At 39.0% G+C, this 20475-nt stretch overlaps 2 protein-coding genes across 3 annotated transcripts in view; both read left to right on the plus strand.

The window, feature by feature from the left end:
* SUCNR1 (succinate receptor 1) overlaps window positions 1–6222 on the plus strand; it is an 8061-nt gene extending 1839 nt beyond the window's left edge. Inside the window, exon 2 of one of the 2 annotated variants that reach the window (XR_006680794.1) lies at window positions 4664–4747. Coding sequence is in view for 1 of the 2 variants with exons in the window: in XM_013006260.3 (XP_012861714.3) it covers window positions 4664–5617 (954 nt within the window). In the remaining variant the exon portion in view is untranslated. Of the gene's footprint in view, window positions 1–4663 lie in introns of both variants that reach the window. The other variant, XM_013006260.3, reaches the window with a different exon arrangement.
* Window positions 6223–13648: 7426 nt separating this feature from the next.
* The window catches only part of LOC123522538, a 45325-nt gene continuing 38498 nt past the window's right edge, over window positions 13649–20475 (plus strand). Inside the window, exons 1-3 of the mRNA XM_045297727.1 lie at window positions 13649–13862; window positions 15590–15779; window positions 16961–17103. Coding sequence (XP_045153662.1) covers window positions 13649–13862; window positions 15590–15779; window positions 16961–17103 — 547 coding nt within the window. The remainder of the gene's footprint in view (window positions 13863–15589; window positions 15780–16960; window positions 17104–20475) is intronic.

Here is a 20475-nt window from a genome sequence, read left to right on the forward strand (position 1 = left end):
CCCCATGCACCCTTGATAATTTATAAATTATTATTATATCTTATATTACACTGCCTGGCGTCTCCCTTCACCTACCCCTCTGTTGTCCATCCCCCAGAGAGGAGGTTATATGTGAAAAAGAGGACAAAGGTAGTTCTAGTCTTTCATTTTTCCTAAATACAAACTGGTATTATTCTCTCTCTTTTTCTCCCACCTCCCTCAATGTCAATTCCCTTTGACTACCTAAAAGCAAGATTCCTCATCACTTCTAGATGGTCCCATCTGAGTAGCTGCCAACATGTCTTTATGGCTGTGTTTTCCTCCCACGTACAGCAAACCTCTTTGCTGTATGCCACATTGAACACCTCACAGCACTATGGTTAAAAAGAGGGAATTTTCTCATTTAAAGAAACTTTCTATTGTCCTCTTTTCATTTGAGTGTCCTTTTGAATATGCTTCCCACCAAAGCAAAATTAAGAAAGAGGTACAACCCGGAGTCCTGAAAAAGATCAACATGTAAAGTTTGGGCAAAGAATTATTAGGCTATGAAAGAATCTGTAAACACAGAAAGAAGGAAAATTAAGAAGCTATCATGTCATAAAAAAAACCGTAAGTGGTTCTTGAAGTCATAGAATTGTGAAAAAAACTACCATTGACTTTTTAAAATCAAATTCCTGTGTCGTTAAATTAAATATTGCTGTATTACTTATATAGCATAATGCTTAAATTTAGGAGAGCTCATTAAGAAACCCAAATAAACTGAAATTACAAAGACAAACTTCTGAGCCCGTGGTTGCAGCCGCTGTGACCCTCCCATTGATCTTTCTTTGATCCCCTTTCGATTTGCCAGGCATGACGTCCTTCTCCAGGGACTGGTCTCTCCTGATCATATGGCCAACGCATGTAAGGAGTCTTGCCGTCCTTTCCTGTTAAGAGGACTCTGGCCATACTTCTTTCAGGACAGATCCGCTTGTCCTTTGAGCTTTCCCTGGTACTTTCAACCATCTCCAGCACCACAATCCAAATGCATCAATTCTCCTTTGGTCTTCCTTGTTCAATGTCCAACTTTCACATGAAATTACAGTCTTAGAAACCCTGTATCAGGTTTCTGTGAGTCAGAATTAACAGTGGTTTATCATATTATAAATCAGCTCTTAGAAGTAAATAGAGCAATGGACTTAAATTGGCAGACTAGCTACTTATTTGACCTTGGAGAACATGTTTATAAAAATGCTTTGTAAACACCCAAGTGTTTATATTCATCTGTTCACTCAACAACGATTTATGGAGCACCTTTTATTTGCTATGCCAGCTGTAGAAAGATAAACAATGAGAAAGGCAATATCATGATAAATGCTAAGTAGAAGTCCAATATAGGATGAAAACGTAACATGGCAAGTCGGTGATGCAGAGTCTGCCTCACAAAACCTACTTTAAACTGCAGTCTAAATTGTATGCAGATGTGAGACAAGGCAGGTGATAGAGGGAGGAAATAGAGAGAGGAATTGGCAAGGAAAAGAGGTTTTAGTGGAGGGCCCTGCACATTAGGAAGAGTCTGTACATTAAAAAACGAAACAGACAGAATGAAAGATGAACAAGGGATTCTGGAGGTGATGTTAGGTGAAGGTAAAATTGAATATGAGGTTCAGATCATGGAGAACTTGAAGTCTCCATTAAGATGTTTGGACTTTATTTTTTTAAACAGTGAGGAACACGTTAAAAGATTCCATTTCATGTAAGAGGTGAATAGCATCGCCAGATTTTGAGTTGTAGCTTTCCAAGATCTTTTCGTAACATATGATGGTAGCTTGCACTTAGAGTGGTAATGAAGGAGATGGGGAATAAGGATGGATTGGAGAAATTCCTGGCCAGTAGACCATAACATTTTAAAGACTGCTAGTTTTTAGAGTTGAATTTGAATGGCATCAAATGCTTTGCTTAATTTTCTTTGCATTCCACCGGGAGAAATGGTGCTATTTATTGCTGAGACAGGGAAAAATGAGGAGAGAAGTTCAACAGTGCTAACCAAATAATTGCAGTTTTGTTTGGTATTTCTGGGAGAAACCAAAACAAAAGACCTACTGTCATAGGGCTGATTGCAACCCCTGGCAACCCTATACAAGATTTCTGAGGCTATAAATCTTTACAAGAGTAGATGATCTCATCTTTAATCCCAGGAGCGGCTGGTGGGTTTGAACTGCCCACCTTTCAGTTAGCATTTCAAAGCTTACCTGACACTGTCACCATAAAACAAGTGCCTTTGAATCATCATCAGCTCCATGAATCTTCAACAATCTGTACAAACAACTAGAACCTAGAAGACATGGCCAGGCTGCGAGATAAATCAGGGAGTTGTTGGTTTATGGATTGTCATTAAAGACTGAAAGCGAATAAACTCACCTAAACAAAGAGCTCAAAGAAAAATTGTTCCCAGAACGGAGCCCCAAGGAACTCGCATTTAAAACTGCAGATAAAAAAGCTTACCCTCGGAAGAACAAGATGGCACTACCACCAACCGTTCACATCAGGCCCGTGATACATAGACTTAGGAACCCTCCTCTACTGCTATTGTGCCAATTCCGACTCACAGCAAACCTACACAGGGTTTTCCAAGGCTTTAGATTGTGCTAAGAGTTGCATGCGTCCCCAATAAAATGATTTAAAAAACCCTTTATGGGACCAGATAGTCTCATCATTCTCCTATGGACACAACCTGACCACAAAGAAGACTTAGGCCACAAAAGGGGAAAGGGTAGCCACGTAAAAATGGAAGACAACGAGATTATAGTCTTGCAAAAGTCCAAGACAGCATTTTTGCAGGCTATTGGAGAAGTCTGAAGAATATAGGAAAGAATATAGGAAAATGACCTATGAAGAATATAGGAAAATGACGTTTGGATGGAGTAATTTGGTGGTGTTTGGATGGAGTAAATTGGTGAAGTGGTGAGCTCAGATGTTAGAGAAGATTGAAAAAGGAGCCAGTAGGTCAGGATGTCAAAGCAAGTAGTGAATTTGGCACCTGCTATGATTGTGTCTAGGGGTTCTTGGTCTCTCCAACTGACCAACGGACGGACGCAGAGACCACAAATGCAAACAGGAAGCCATTTAATTTGGAAAAGAAAGGAAGACTCCGGGTGCAGTAAGTGGGAACTCGATGAGTTCCCAATGAATGAACTGTGTTTGCCTCAAATGCTCAGTAGCCTGCTTCGGAAGCAGATTTGAACGAACATTTTACTTTCAACCTTGTATTTTCTACCTTAAAAGTAGGTAGGAGTTAATACTTAACAATGGTGTACCCTGGCATTTTTTCAGATGATTCAAGTTGTTCAAATGCCCTATAACCCCACAAACAATCTGTTCTCATTGCAAGTGAGAAAGGGGAGATCAGCAAAACACGAGCGGGTCGAATTGAATCACCTTGCTTCCTTTCATGGGGTGGCGGGTACTCGCGGGGCTACGGTCTGTACGTTTTGCACTCGAAAACAGTAGCTCTGCGGGAGGAAGACTTACTTACGGGCTGTCTCCTCCTGTCAACGGTTACAGTCTCAGAAACCCCTGGGGTTCGCTGTGAGTCAGCACAGAGGGTCACTGTGAGCCACAACGGACGCAGTGATGGCAATGAAGTTGACGTGGGGGGTGATGGACGTTAAAGGAGACCTGGTAGTGTCCGGGGCTATTCTTGAAGCTGCCAACTGCAGGGACAGCAGTTTGAAACTCCTGCCTGCTCTACGGGAGAAATGTGAAGTTTTCTACGCCCATCAAGAGCTGGAGTCTAGGAAACCCACCAGTACAGCTTTACTGTGTCCTGCAGTGTGACTGCGAGTCTGACTCAACTCAATGGCAGTGAGCTTGGATTTTTGGTAGTGCAAGTTTAGAAGCTTGGGTGGCAACGTCTGGTGATCTTTAACCATCGGAAGTTTGCCATTCAAACCCATCAGCCGCTCCTCAGAGAAAGATGAAGCTGTTTGCACTGCGAAGATCTAGAGTTCTGAAAATCCTCAAGGTCAGTTCTAGTCTCTCTTGTAAGGTCACTATGAATCAGAAGTGATTCTATGACATTGAGTTTGGATTTTTGAGTTCATGATGGAAGTATTTTACTAGATGCATGACCTTGGTATAATAATATCCAAACCTTAATCACTCCATTAAATGATCCCAAATTTAAACCCACTGCTCTCAAGTCAACTGTGAGTCAGAACCACCCTAGTTTCTGAGACTGTAGACTCTGGCAATTTAGGAGAACAGTGCCTGGTACACCGTAAACTGTCAATCACTAGTGATTGCTGCTACTATTATTAAGATTTTCAACTTCATATTTAAAATTTTAAATATTATTGTGCTCTTCCACTCCTTACTTTCTAACTTCTTCATCCTTTCTTGTTTTTAATCCCTAGCATTTATCATTATATGGCCTGTGTGTATTTATTTTCTGAATTTTCTCCAGTGTATGCACTCATTGACATAAGGTACTATGTTTTATTAACTGTTGTATCCCCAGTGCCTAGGACATAGTTCAAAGGGACTCAGTAAATGTTTGTTGAAATAATTCGTGATAGATACATATGCTTACATGCATGGAGATGTCCTTCATTAATGTGCCCTGCACTCCACAGTTTAAAACCCAAGTGTTTTTATTATTACTATGTCTTGTAACCATGCACAATCCTTCCTTTTTCCTCTCCAGGCATGGAATTCAACTTGCCCAAACTGGCTGACAGCAATGACTGCCCTGGAAAAGTACTACCTTTCCATTTTTTATGGCACTGAGTTCATTTTGGGAATCCTGGGAAACACTACTGTGGTTTTTGGCTACCTCTTCTGTCTGAAGAACTGGAATAGCAACAATGTCTATCTCTTTAACCTCTCTATCTCTGATTTGGCGTTTTTATGCACCCTCCCGATGCTGATGAGAAGCTATGCCAAAGAAGACTGGCTCTATGGGCATGCTCTCTGCATAAGTAACCGATATGTGCTTCATGCCAACCTCTACACGAGCATTCTTTTCCTTACTTGTGTTAGCATTGATCGATACCTGCTCATGAAGCATCCTTTCCGGCAACACCTTCTGCAAAAGAAGGAGTTTGCCATTTTAATCTCCTTAGCTATTTGGGTCTTGGTAACCCTCGAGCTACTGCCCATACTTAACTTTATAACTTCGTTGAAAATGGATAATAACACCAAGTGTAATGATTATGCAAGTTCTGGGAACCCCAAACACAGTCTCATTTATAGTTTGTGTCTAACATGTACAGGGTTCCTCATTCCTCTTTCTGTAATGTGCTTCTTTTACTTCAAGATTGCCCTCTTCCTAAAGAAGAGGAACAGGCAGCTGACTACCACACAGCCCTTTGAAAAGCCTCTCACTTTAGTCACCATGGCAATGATCATCTTCTCAGTGCTCTTTACACCTTACCACATAATGCGGAATGTTAGGATTGCCTCCCGTCTAGAAGGCTGGACTTTGTCCCCGTGTACGAGGGACATCATCAATGTTTTATATATTGTGACACGACCTTTGGCTTTCCTGAACAGTGTCATCAACCCTGTCTTCTATTTCCTTGTGGGAGATCACTTCAGGGAAATGTTGATAAATAAACTGAGACACAAATTCAAATTCCTTACAACCATAAGAAGATGAGATCCTGGAATAATGTTTTCATGAAGGCAAAAGTGGGCGCTCGGGAAACCGATTGTTGTGTACATCCATCAATAAGCCAGTGAGAGTTTATTTTCACTTACAAACAGATCAGAAAAGACCACAGATTTGTCTCTGATTTGAAGATATGGACCCGGAATATGTGAAAAGAGGTGAATAAGAAGAATTTGTTCTTTTCTTCACCCTGAGAAGACTTGGACCAGCAATGCCTGAGGTTTAGGCATTTAAGTCCAAAATTTATAGGAGGTCTTATAGGAACTTCTCAAACAATAAAGAAGGAAAGGATAGGAGAAACAGCAAATTGTCTGTAGTTAGTCATTGACCAGTCTGTTTAAAATCACATGCTGTCAGTGTTCTTTGTTCTCCAAAATCATGTGATCTGAAATTTTATGACAGAGCTAATGACAGAAGATAATTCATGAGGCAGAAAGAAATAGAATTACTTCAATAAAATATCTTTACACTGTCCCTTTAAGTGGAACATTAATAGGCTCAATATTTTAATTTATCATGTCTTTCTTATTGTATGGTTATAGTGTAAAGAACTGTATCAAATAAAACCTAAAGAGTGTCAAGCTCTTACGGAATTTAGGTGCAAATGATTTTATCAATTTCTTGGACACAAAGAGTCCCTAGGTGGCACACTTGGCTAAGCGCTTAAATACTAAATCAAAAGGTTGGTGTTTCAGAACCAACCAGAGTATCCTGGGAAGAATGGCAAGCCACATGCTTCTGAAAGGTCATAGTTTTGAAAACCCCGTCAAATAGTTGTGCAGTGCACGCATGGGATCCTCATGACTCAGTGGCAATGGGTTTGAATCAACCCAACAGCAAGGGATTTGAAGCTGTATTAAAAAATATCCTCAACAGAGATACTGAGAATAGTTGCAAAAATATCAGATTTATGGAACACAAAAGAGCTTGTTACAAGACTCAAACAAAACCGGAGTGCACTGCTTTTATAATGATACTGCTATCTTGCATTTTATTATCACAATTTCATCACTAGTTAATGGAAATACATTAGACTTTCTTGGCCTGGGTCTTCTTGATATAAATAACAACATTTCAAATACATCAATACCATAAAAACAACCAAGAAGCAATTCAATGCTGATCTCAAACCTCGTGGTGCTAATTTGCCCTTGTTATGGGCAGTCACGGGTCCGCTCTCTTCTCCCCCCTGTGAGTACTAGACAACGGCTTCATAGAGAGAACACCGCGATTTGAAGTGCTTGTTTTTGCATAGCACTACATATGAATATTGAAGGGAATGTTCTCAAAAAATGGCACTTTCTGAAATCATAGACATCTAGGGAAGATTTGTGTGTACAACAAGAGAGGCTCACCCAAGAGGGGTAGTAAGGATCCATTCCATGCCACAAAACTAATTTAGGGGAAAATGATTGGGTTTGTCATTAACTTTTAAAGTTAAACAAGTATTATATTGCAATTTATTTATTTATGTGCAATGACATGTATCCATGGTTAATGCATATGTTTCTTTCCTTGATGTCATTAGTTGTGATAAAATAAACATCATGAGGCACAGAGAAATATTATCCCTTTGTCCTTCCTACTCCTGTATCTCAGAGCATCCTGAGATACTCTGGTGGTGTACAGTCTGAGAGTACAAACTCCCCAAAGACAGTAGTGTTTCTAGAGTTTAGGTAAATGAGGTTTTATAAAGGCAATTTGTACACAGATGAATTATTTTCTTACTTGGAACTGGGCTTTAAAATATTCTTGCTAAGCTGTGCCTTTTATTATCAGCATTTAAAAAAATCTATGTACTTAATAATTGCCTTGTAATAGAAAAGCTAATCTCTTGAATAAACTCACTGAAAGAGGCAACAGAAAAATTTCTAGCAAAGAAGGATTTGGCATTTTTACAATTTTAATGATAATGGAACTTAATTTTTAATTTTATAAAGAAATTTTAACTTGTGAAGGTGAATTTAAAGTTGCCTCTTCCAGGGGTGCCAAAGGTGAACTCTTTCTAACAAGGCAGTAAAATATTTCATCAAACCATAAATTCTTACATATGTCTTGTAACCAAAAATTTTATTTTTAATCATTTTATTGGGGGCTGGTACAACTCTTATCACAATCAATATGTACATCCATTGGGTCAAGCACATTTGTACGTTGGTTGGCATTGTCATTTTTAAAACATTTTCTTTCTACTTGAGCCCTTGGTATCAGCTTCTCAGTTTTTTGCCCTGTAACCACAAAATTATGTAATCATATAGCATATTTTTAATTCTTTTCTTTCTCACATCTGCCTTGTAGTGACTCATAACAGACTAGAGGAACCTGCACTAAATGTATAAAAGCTATTGCATTTGTTTCCTATTCTACATGATGTAAGGCTCACCAGCAATAAAGAAGTCTTCTGTGTATTTTTTAAAAATAACAATATTTTTATATCTTGTCTCTAAATTGAGTCTCTGGTGCTTTGCATAGGAAGCATAAACTATTTGATCTTCAGTAAAAGCCTCTTGAAACTCACCTACCCATTTTCTTATTTTACTTCCCCTTACTGTAGCTACACTTATACCTTCCTGTCAAAGATCGCTACTCCATTCACTGTCTATGGAAAACATCATTCACTCCGTGCCTGTGCACTAGATTCTTGCCTCTAGTTCGTCATGCCTACATGCACAGACTCTGAGCATCTTTGCATGTGTATCTCATCTGGTACTCCTTAAGTTTTCCCTTCTATCTTGCCCTCCAAAAACCTGGAAATAAAGCATTCCACTTCTCTAAAGTACAGGTATTGTTTTCTTAATGGATTGTTTTTATCTTGTATTTGATTTTTAATTAAAATTAACTTCTAGTCTCTAAGATGAAAAATCCTATCGTTAAAATATTTTTCATAGATCTAGTGAGGTGCTCTTTAAATGACATTTACGATGAGTGAATATGCTACAGAGCAAACCTGAATCCACTGTCTTGAATATACATAATCAAGCTACATTCTGTGACTAATACGTTCATAAGAAATATTACTTTATTTAATGTTGTATATATGTTAACTCTCATGGACCCATCCCTCATATTTTTCAATACTTTGAGTATAGTTTTTTGAATGCTAAACATTTTTTGCCAGCTCTTTCTAAAGCAAGGTCATCTCAAGGTTTCTCTCCACTTGTTGCCCTTTTTCTTTAGGATAGCCACATTTTTCTGCTTACTCATATGCTTAGGGAATTTGGATTGTATTCTAGACATTATGATTAATATGTTACAAAACTCTGAATTCTGTTATGTTCCAGCAAAGAACAATCTTAGTCTTTTGCCTCATAGCTTAACTCAGCTCCAAAGTCTGCAAGCTGAATTGGGCTTTTTGGTTGCTGTTATTCTCAAAGCTTGGCCGTGTGACATCTACCCTGCGTGTTCACAGTGCACGGGTCAGTCAGAGAGTTGAGTGGAGTTGATGCATGATTTGCAGCTCCTTCTTTGTGGCTCTCTATTTTGCCAATAACGTCCCCCCTTTGCTGCTGTGTCTACCCTGAACATATCCTTTGAGTCTTCAAGTCAGGGGGGCTTTAGGTTTCTCCCTGTATTTGAGCAATCCTGCATTTGAATTATTTTACAGGCACATGCCCCGATAAAAAGCCATTAAAAAGTAAACGGAAATAACACCCAATGTTTTCCATTACATCAACAGATTCTCCCTGTCTCTGACTTCTTTCTGTCCGTTTCAGGGCCTTCAAGTTGTTCCCATTCTACTAAAGTTGAAAACTGTTAGTTGCAGGAAGTTGATTGAGTACATTACTAGGAAGAACCAGAAGAAAAACCTCTTTCTCCTTAGAAGGAAATCAACTTAAATAACAATAAACTGCAAACCCTAATAGTTTAAATTTCCATCAAAGTTTCAAAAACTTTTAAAGGATTACTTGCCCATCTTTTATCTCTAGCCTCTAAATTCATTCACAATAGTTTTATTTTCCCATATACGAATCTAGATTTTAATCATCTGTGCAATAATATCCAACCAAAAAGTGCTCTTAACACACTTATTCACTGATGTTTAATATCTACTGTTCTTTTAGGGTGGAAAAAAGTGGAGGCTTTCTACTCTTATAAAGAGTTATAGTCTCAGAAGCCCACGGGGTCCATCCTCAGTGGCAAGTGAGTTCATGCCTATCAGGAAAAGGTGTTCTGGTGGGCTGTCAGGGTAAGTGTTGAACTGATAATAGTAAGGCGAGTAGTTCAAATCCACCAGCGGTTCCAAGGGGAAAGAAGAGACTGTCTGGACCAGTAAAGATTTTCAAAGCCTTGAACACCCATTGCTATGAGTTAGAATAGAGTCAATGGCTGTGTGTTCTCTCTCTCTCGTTCTCTTCTCCATGTATCTACGTGTGTTGGGTCTTTTATTTCAGAAAATGAAGGTAGACAACGAAGTACAGAATACTAGACAAAGCACAACAGTGCTGAAAATTCAAGTGTTCAGGCCAGATAGGTAGATGATAAATAAATAGATAGATAGATAGATAGATAGATAGATAGATAGATAGATAGATAGATAGATAAATTCCTATGAGTTTCACTGAAATTGTGTTTTGTACAAGTGACATAACAAGAAAAGTCGTGTTCTATATTTCTCCTTTAGCATGTAATACATGCTACTTTTGTACCACAAGAGAAATATACAAAGACAGAAAAAAATGTTACTTAACAAATACCTTTACAAACATGGATCATAAACTGCATTTATTTATGGAATGTGGCCAAAAAACATGAGCACAAATGGAATCATTGGGGTTGAGTAGAAGGTTTTGAATATCTTCAGTATTCAAATACTCAACCTGTGCCCCCCGTTATGCATTGTGCAGTATGTGTGAAATAAAAGCTTCTCAAACTAATTTTCAGTAACGTCTTGCTACCTCTTATGATGCTATCAGAATTCATTACTAAGATGGTAACTTTGTTCCTAGCCTGGACCCCTCTCATATCTTTCTACTACCTCTCACTGTCATTAGCTTGTCACATACTCAATCAGCCATTTAAATACCATAGCTATTAATGATAAGATCATACACATCAGGATATAGACTTAACCTGTATATATGTGTGTTCTATAGATGTACATTTATACATGTATGGTTTAAATAAATAAGAACATCAATGCTTGCTTTTTCAGACTTGTCTACCATCATGAAAAGGACATTTTTCTTGCCTTATGTGAACATGTTTCTCAGTTGTCAGATCTATGACTAGATGAATGTGCTCAAATGAATGGGAAGTTCCATTCTGGTGCTGGTCTCATAGCCATGTTTCAATCTAGCATGACCAGAAACAAATCAGATGCTTCTACTTCCAATTTCTATGGTTTCTTCTATGAATACTCAGTTTGTCAGTGCACTCGTGGGTAACACATATGATTGGTTGGGGTTTGAGTTAGTTAATTGTGCCAGCCTGGCCAATAATCACATGTGATGCTGGTTGAAAGGCGAGGGATAAATGGGTGGTGAGCCTCGCCTTTCTAGTTCTCGGGTCTCTTGTTTTGTGATGGTTGTATCGGGTGCAGCTGCCTTAGCAGTTCCCTGCTTCAGCTTGCAAGATTGACTTCCTACAAGACATCCCCAAGGAGAAGCCTCATGGACCTATCCCGATGCAGCCCTGGGTGCTGGAGCAGCCGTGTGGAGACCCCTGCCAGTGCTGAGATGCTTACACGTTCACTGACTCAGCTTTCCTCCTGCAGTCGGCATTATTGCCTCTGTTTTGTGAGGTGAAGGACTTTGTGGACTGGTGTTGGGTATGGGTTAATGTTGGACTTGTGGGCTTGGGCAGCATTGGGTTGGGATGTTTTCGTGATGCACATTTTCTTTGTATAAAACTCTCTCTTTTACATGAGTCACTGTGGATTTGTTTCTCCAAAGTACCTAGACTAATACAGGGTTCAAAGCTCAAACCTCAAACAACACTTTCAGCACAACTTTAACAACATCAGACACTCAGATGGTAGTTAAAATGTACCAAGTCACTTTTCTAGAACTTTTTACATTTCAACCTATTCAACCGTCACCAAAACATGTGAAGTCATGGAGAGTCTAATCACTTGTCCAAGATGGCGTAGCCAAAGAATTGTGGAACCATTTTCCTCAGAGTCCTCATATTCTTCACCACCGTGCTCTGAACCAACTTGTAGTACGCCACAATTACATGAGAGTTGCATAGTTTAAGGCCATTTTTGTATCACATCTAAGGGGCTTATGTTACAGTTTCCAAACTGAAACCAAACTCACTGCCGTTGAGTCCATGCCAACTCTTAGCGGCCCTATAGGACAGGGTAAAATTGCCCTTGTGAGTTTCCAAGACTGTGACTCTTTACGGGAGTTGAAAGCCCCATCTTCTCCCCTGGGATGGTTGGTGTTTTCAGACTGTTGACCTGGTAGTTAACAGCGCAATGCATAACCACTATGCCACCAGGTCCTTCATCTTATAGTTTCACACACAATTTTATCTCATTCTCAGAACACAGTTCCAGGGAAATGATGACAGGAGAAGGACTTTTAGAATAGGGTGTTGGATCCCACTTACATCTGGTTGGCACATAAAGTTATTGAATTGCTTTTTAATCTTGAATTTAGTTATATGATATGGGAATCCTTGGATAATGTTTTCATAAGATTCAATAAAACAGAATTGATCAATTCTCTATTAGATAAATAAACTGAACCAAAATTTCTGTAAATATTTTCAATGGGCAGAGTGCTTATAGAAAACCAGATTATTTAGCAATGCCGTATAAAACATATGACACAGAAACCTGTGTTCTTGTGAAACAGAATGAGTGATTAATAGACATATTTTATCTAAATTCTAATGATATGGAAAATATCTACTTAGGAAGTTGAGGCTTTGGTAATTCTCTGATACTTATTCTTGCATTAACCCCAAAATGCTGATGAAGAAAAAGGCAACTGTCAAAATGAAGACTGCGGCCTTGGTCTACTTGATCCCGAAGATGAACTCTCCATGACAAACGCCTTTGAACTTTCCATGCAAATTGGCAGTGTGCTCCTGTTCAATATTGTAGGGAGGCTCACTTACTTTAATAGTAAGAATATTTATTTGCCTGATGCTTAAACATGACCATTTATGATACTTTTCATATTTCACTTAAATCCAAGGGTATCAATGCTTGTAATATATATTATACCAGAGTGTGCCTCTCACATAAAGGAAGGGAATAATGAACAAGCTGTACAAAAATATTCATTTGCGTATATTAATTCATTAGTTTATTTCGGACCTTTGTAATACTGCCTGTGTTATTTCTGAAGTGTTCATGAGGAAGTAGGTTTAGATGTGCTTAGTAAGGAAGGCTCCAAAGTAAATGTCAGGGTTAGGACTTCAGCCTATGTCTAGCTGACTCCAGAGAAATATGAATTCTCCATGACGCTGTCCTTTGATTGAAGTCTAGGTGATGATCCAAAATTTGAATCTTCTAGGATATAAACAGGAAAGTTAATTATATGCTATTTGTGGTATATAATTTTCAATAGACAAGCACAGGTTTAGGTATGAGAGATCTTAAAACATTTTTCTGAGCAAAATGTAGATTCCTTTATATCTTATTTTGAGAATGGAATGTGAAATTTACTTGATTAATAATAACTTCAAAGCTTTTCATCCAAAATGTATAAAGTTAAAATATGGATTACAGCGTCGTTATAAAAAGCATATATTCAAAACAATTTGGGGCAAACTTTTCAAATATTATCATAGGGGAAAGAAGGGATCCATTCTTAGCAGTTACAGATTTTTCAACTTGAATTTACATTGTGAACACTTCCCGTGGTTTTCAACAGTTCAAAATTAAGCAATACGCATTTTAGTGTGCTAGAAAATTTACATGTTGAACAAGTATATGTATATGTATACGAATAGGTAGATGTAGATGTAATCAACTGAGACCCTGGTGCTTGGTCTCATTGTATCCAAAGTCAAAATAATCATCTTGGTTGAGAAAGCATGAAGCAGAGCAGCAAGACATTTAAGTAGATGGTGCGGGTTAAGAACAGGGACTCCAAACTAACCGAGTCTGTGACTTTATGGGAGGAGAAAGACACTGCTTTCATCAATGGAGAAATGGCTCTTAGACTGGCAATTTCAAGGAGACCATTGCCCGTCTTCAACAGAGAAGACGGGCGATTCAAAATATGGCACAATGTGGGTCACATGAACTTTTCTTGTGACCCAAACACCACAGATTCAGGTCTGAGTTCAGTAAAGAAGAGTGCATGGAAGATAATTACAAAAGAAACATTTAAGTAAAAGTAAAATAATGCAAGGTTCTCCCATTCTTGATTTCAAAACAAAAGATGTGTTTAATTGTTGAAACCCAAATGATAAACACGCCAGTGGCATTAACAGTGGGTTTATAAGAACTTACGGTTTTTGATCGAAGTGGAAATGCCCTTTAGGAGCAGATTAGTCAGAACACTTGTATTTGGGAATCCCAGCAAGACATCATGGAAAAGAATCTGAAACAGAATAGAGAATGGTAACATGAGCAAATAAAATAAACATATATGAGACACCTATGAGGGGGCTTCAAAATATCTGTGGTAAATAAAATTCATTTTCATGAAAAGATAATGAGTTTTCCCCATGATTTTTTTGAAGTCCCTCAGTACTGCTGGTTTCATATAAATATGCAATGGGGCAGGGTTTTTTAAAAAGTTGTATAGCTAGAACATCACAAAGAAAGTAGAAATATTCTATGAATCCATTTATGCTTCTAAGTTAGTGAGACTACACAAAGTTTTTTTATATCTACCTAAACCTACTAAATATAAAGGAAATCATATGCACACTTAGCACATTCAACAAGGAAAGCTCATTCTTTAAAACATGCAGACATTTAGTTTCTATCTCATGTTTACTTGGTAAACTTTGTCTTTATTAATGGTTGGTGAGACTCGTAATAAACGACTGAGCTGTGATTGGAATGAAAATCATATTTTGTAAATAGGTAGATTATATAACAGGTTGCACTTCTATAATAAATCTACTTTCTCAACAAATACTCACTGAGAACTCCGTGTTTGCCAGTAAACACGTGGCACGTCAGTCTACGAATGACAAATATTTCCTGTCTTGTAGGGTGACAAAAGGAAGGCACACAAAGAGGCATACATAAAGTGGTAAGGGTAGAAATAGATATGAGCCCAGGCTGATACAAGTGTAAGGAAGAGAGTCAAAGCCACCTTAACAGGTTAGGGAGTGACTTGCATGTGATGATAACCTTGCTGAGGGCGGGCATCAGGGAGCAGTGCAGCGCAGTGGGGGAGGTGTGATTCAAAGGCCTGTGCCTAACGTGTCTGTAACAAATAAAGGAGCAGCTCTCATGTAGGTAGACATTTTTAGATAAGATAGTTAGTGCTTTTCTGACCATAAAGTGACGTGGAGTGTGTATAATACTGTTGAAATGTAATGTAGCATACAGAGAGCCAGTCAAGAGTTTCCAAACTAGGATTTCCCCCAAAGTTGTTATTATGCGACTAGCGGTGCAGTTAAAACACTTGCTGTTAACTGAAAGTTGTTGGTTCAAGACTACCCAGAGGCATATTAGAAGAAAGGCCCAGCTCTCTACTTCTTCACAATCACCTACTGAAAATCCTGTGGCCCCCAAGTTCTTCTCTGGAGCATTTGAGAGGGTCATGAGTTAGCATTTACTTAACATCAACTAGTTTGGTTTGCTTTTAAGCACAAACCAAAAATAAAATGCAGCAACCAGTTAAATAGGGATCCCTGCTGGTGCAGGGGGTTTTACGTGGGCTGCTAACCACAATGCCAGCATTTCCAAACCACCAACTGTTTTGAGAGAGAAAGAGGCTTCCTGCTCTGGTCAAGATGCATCATCTTTGAAATCTCAAAGAAGAGTTCGACTCTGGCTGCTGGCAGTCAGAATTGGCTCCGTGTCAGTGAGTTAGAGGTAAGAACTAACTAATGAATTTTACACAATTGGCCCTACCCTCTTACACTTTTGTGCCGTCTATATTTTTCCTTACAGAACAAATGGTCTGAGTGCCAAGTCTGACCTCTTCTGGCTACACAATGGAAGAGATGGCACACCAGCCCAGCCATTGTCACGATGCAGACGTCAAACAGCCTCCACCATCCAACTTCCGTAAGCCAGTCTGACATCCACTGTCCCTCCTATGACATTTGATGTTTTTGATGGGCTGAGTACTCCATTGTAATCAGAACAATATTCAAAATTATAGGATTTATTAAGAAAGTGAACAGATTACAAAATATTGAAGATACAATTTGTTGTCCACAACGCCTCTTATTAGCCATGTTCGTCCACATGTCTCTTTCTGGTTTTCAGCCTCTTATCCAAGTGGGTCCTTGGCCTCTGCCTTGTTTCCTAGAAAATGGGTGCTTTACCCATTGATCTCCCTCACTATTGAGGCTCCTCTGCTCTGCATTGTTCTTTCAGTCCGGCTCCTCTGCTCTGTCCAATGCTTCACTTCTGCTCAACTCAGCTCTCTCCCATGCTTGGACCTCTGGTGCCTCCCTCAGCTGCTTTGGACAGAGATCTTTGCAAGCACTCTACTGGGGGTTTCTGTTTCTGCTTCTAAGATGACTCTCATACCCAGAAGGGTGCCAAAATGAACGAATTTCATCTATTAGTGTTTCACACAAGCTATTTGTAAGATTTCACCCAATAATTCGGTGGGAGTTACAAAGACATAGATAGAAGAGTTAAATTTAAGCAATTGCACTTTATAATCGTTTTTAATTGGTATTTTAATTCATAACTGTAAGCATTCTTGCTGAGGTTGAACTAATAAGACATATACAAGTTTTCCCTTGCTATCTTAGACTGGCTTGTCTAGAGAAGCAAAAAAACAGTGAGGCTTATACATACACATAAAGAGACATGTTTATAACACGCAAATGACTGATACAATTAGGGAAGTGGGTAAGTTCCAAGCCCCTGGGTCAGATGTCACACTTCAGGCTCTCATGATTCACGTAGCTGCCTGGGCTGATGTAAAGATACAACTAATCGACTCACAATGTTTCTTCATAGGCATGCTTGTCGGAATGTCTCTCTGGCTACAGGAATGAATGAACCCAATTTAATAGGTAAACTAGCAAGCTCTTGATGCTTCCTAGGATTATCAGGCAATGTGGCAGGCCACTGATTCAAGTTCAAAGAGCCTGAGGTCAGATGATGAGCCATATGTAGGGCCTAAACCCAGAATAAGTAAGCAAGCTTTTCCACAGTATTCATTTTTATTGGAAACAGGCAAATTCCCTGAGAAAACAAGTTTTCAAATGATTTTCTGTTCATAATAGATTTCATCATGGTGAGCACCTATTAGAGTTCATCAATAAGGACTACTACATCTTACGTACAAAGCTACTGAAAAGACCGGCCCATCCAAGTTGCCACAAAGCCCTGATACCACAATTGTTGTGCTGTGTACCCTTATGTGCAGGTGCGTTTGGGGGCCCAAAACTGAGTTGGCTATCTTCAACAGAGTCGGACACTTCTCTCAGAAATGTACAAAGGTAAAGCAACAAGTGTTGTTACTAGGATTTCAGTTTATAAAGACACTTGTATATTCCAAACAAAATGCATTTTTCCAATCAGTGGTTACCTGCAACGTGTTCTCTCAGTGATATGCTTGGTTTTGTCTCCTTATGGTGCCTTCAAAAGGGGTATTCAACCAAAATGGTGGCTTGTGAGTAGATTGGCTGGGTCAGTGAAATTCAAAGCAGAGAAGTTATTTCAGACGGTTGTGGCAACGGCTTTGGGAGATTCCAAAGGGGTAGTATTGATAGATTTTTTCCAACAGTCACAGGATGATCATGGGGGCTTGTTAAGAAGAAATGTTTGTAACACAAATCCTAGAAAAATTGTGCCGAGGTAATTTTTTCCCCATCATGACAATGAATCTGCTTAAAGAATATTTCGAGAAGAACTAGAGGAAAGTTATGTGTTTCATTGGTGCTATGCTGCACCCTGACTGGCTCATCTCTTCCCTGTGACCCTTCTGTAAGGGGATGTCCAATTGTCTACAGATGGACTTTGGGTCTCCACTCTGTACTCCCCCTCATTTACATTGATATGATTTTTTGTTCTGGGTCTTTGATGCCTGATACCTGATCCCATCGACACTTCATGATCACACAGGCTGGTGTGCTTCTCCCATGTGGATTTTTTTACTTCTCAGCTAGATGGCTGCTTGTTTATCTTCAGGCCTTTACAAACCAAGACACTATATCTTTTGATAGCCGTGCACCATCAGCTTTTTTCTATGCACCCATTTTGTCTTTGGTGATCATTTTAAGGAGGTGAGCATCACAGAATATCAGGTTATTAGAACAAAGTTTTCTTGCATTGAGAGAGTACTTGAATATAGGCCCAATGTCCATCTGCTACCTTGAAACTTAATAATTAAATATATGGACATAGATCTATTTCCCTATTGTTATATTTAAACATATTACATATGCACAGCCCTGCAATTTAGACCTCTATAAATGCCCGTTGCCTCCTAGTTCTTTCCTCTATTTCCTTTTACTTTCCTCTTGTCCCTCTATCATGTTCGGCCTTCATTCTGGTTTCAGTAATTCCTCTCCATTACATTGCCCTTGATCAAGCCCTACCAGGCATCCTATGTCCTCCTCACCATCAATTTTAGATCACTTGTTTCCTTATCCCTGAGTTTGTTAACACCCACTTCCTTTCCCCACCTCTCCCATGTCTCCCCGGAACCACTGGTCACGTTTGCTCCTCTGGATTGTTTATCCCACCTGTGTTATCTACAGAGACATGCATAGACCATAATCAGCACAAACACAAGGCAGAGCTTTGTTCTTTAACGCTTTCTCCGAACCCTCACCCACCCCAACTATCATGATCCCAATTCTACCTTACAAATTTGGCTAGACCAGAGCATGTACATAGTTACAGATAGGAACTGGAAACAGGGAACCCAGGACAGATAAACCCCTCAGGACTAACAACGAGAGTAGCCAGGGTAAGCGTAAGGTGTGTGTGGGTGTGTGTGTGTGAGAAATGAGGAATCAATCACAATGATCTACATATAAGCCCTCTCTGGGGGACAGAGAAGAGAAAAGTGGGTGAAGGGAGACATCGGTCAGTGTACGACATGAAATAATAATAATAAATTATCAAGGGTTCATGAGGGACAGAGGGTGTGGGAAAAAGGGGAAAAAATGAGGAGCTTATACCAAGGACTCAAGTAGAATGAAAATGTTTTGAAAATGATGGTGGAAATATACGTACGAATGTGCTTGGCACAATGTATGTATGTATGTATTGATTTAAAGAAAAGAAAAAGAATATTTCGAAGGACCATAATTTGACTCCGTTGAGGATGCCCACTACCATTTAGGCATGGTGTTAAACTGAAGAACACAGACTGCTTCTGGGAAAGGTTAAAGAGATGGAACTCTTGTCCTCAGAGCAATTGAGAAAGAATCGCATCATGTTTCATATTCATGGAATTGTCTTCACAAAACATGAAGCATTTCCTGTTTCCATTACATTCTCTGCTTTCACAGAGATGCTTTCTACTTACCTTCATCAGTAGCATCGCTTCTCTCCTAAACTCCAAGTTTACTGTAGAGCCAACAGTTTGTCTGTCCTCGTGGACTCTACCTCTGACAGCTCTGTTTTTACACCTTTCTGAAGAGTACACTGAATAATAAAGATAGAGTAGATACAGTGACACCTAACAAAGCATATCTAGGCATAAAATAACATGTAACTGATAAAAATACAACATAAATAAAGTAAAACAATAAATAATCTCTATAACATCATATCCTCAAATGGAAATATGAAGTGATTGGATAATTATTGCAACAGAATGAAAGGTAGCTTATGAAATGGTAATTTGATTTTGTAGAGGAGGTGAGGGGAAAGAACATCAGAATTTGTTATTATTTCAATTAGAGCATGAGAATAAACATGAAGGCATATGAGCATTCATTTCAATAAATCAATGAATTAAAAAAAACTGAGTTTGTAAGACTGTCATTGTTTCCTTCTCTTCATGTATTTTATTACGTTTTGTGATGAAAAAATATTTTACTATAATTTGAATGAATGATTATAGAGCAAATTGGTTTCCACTCAACAGGTATTACACTTTTTATTTTGTGACATTAATTGTAGTCTGTACAATTTAAGAGGACTCTTCCCATTTCCCACCACTTGTCTGTCAGCTTGTCTTACTCTGGTGGCTGATGAGTTGCTATAATGCTAGGAGCTATGTCACTGGTATTTCAAATGCCAGTAGAGTCACCCAAAATACACAGGTTTCAGCAGAGCTTCCAACTAAGAACAGATTACTTAGAAAGGATCGGCTGCCCACTTCAGAGGAAGTAGCCACTGAAAACCTTAGGCGCAGCTTCAAAACATTTTCAGATACAGGATGCCTAACAAATGGAAGAAGAACATTGTCAGACAGGGCCAGCGGACAGGCCCATTGGGTCAAAAGGCACTTACAATGTGACTGAGGAGAAGCTGAATTCTCGAGGTGGAATCAACCATGGTGATGTGAACGGAGTAACGCTTTTGACAGCGGAGCCTTGAGGATCTTCATCTGCTGATGGAGTCAAACTCAAGGTAAAAAGAAACAGCTGAAAAAAATCTACTAATAATCGAAACTTGGAAGGTATTATGTATGAATTTAGAAAAATTGGAAGTTGTCAAAAATGAAATGGGATGCATGACGATGGATATCCTAGGTATTAGAGAGCTGAGATGGATTGAGGTCAGCCATTTTGAACCAGAAATCATATGATATACTATGCCTGGAATGACAAAATCAAGG

The sequence above is a fragment of the Echinops telfairi genome, unplaced genomic scaffold (assembly GCF_000313985.2).
Source record: "Echinops telfairi isolate 266 unplaced genomic scaffold, ASM31398v2 ScPeMD7_7421;HRSCAF=8459, whole genome shotgun sequence".
NCBI lineage: Eukaryota > Metazoa > Chordata > Mammalia > Afrosoricida > Tenrecidae > Echinops > Echinops telfairi.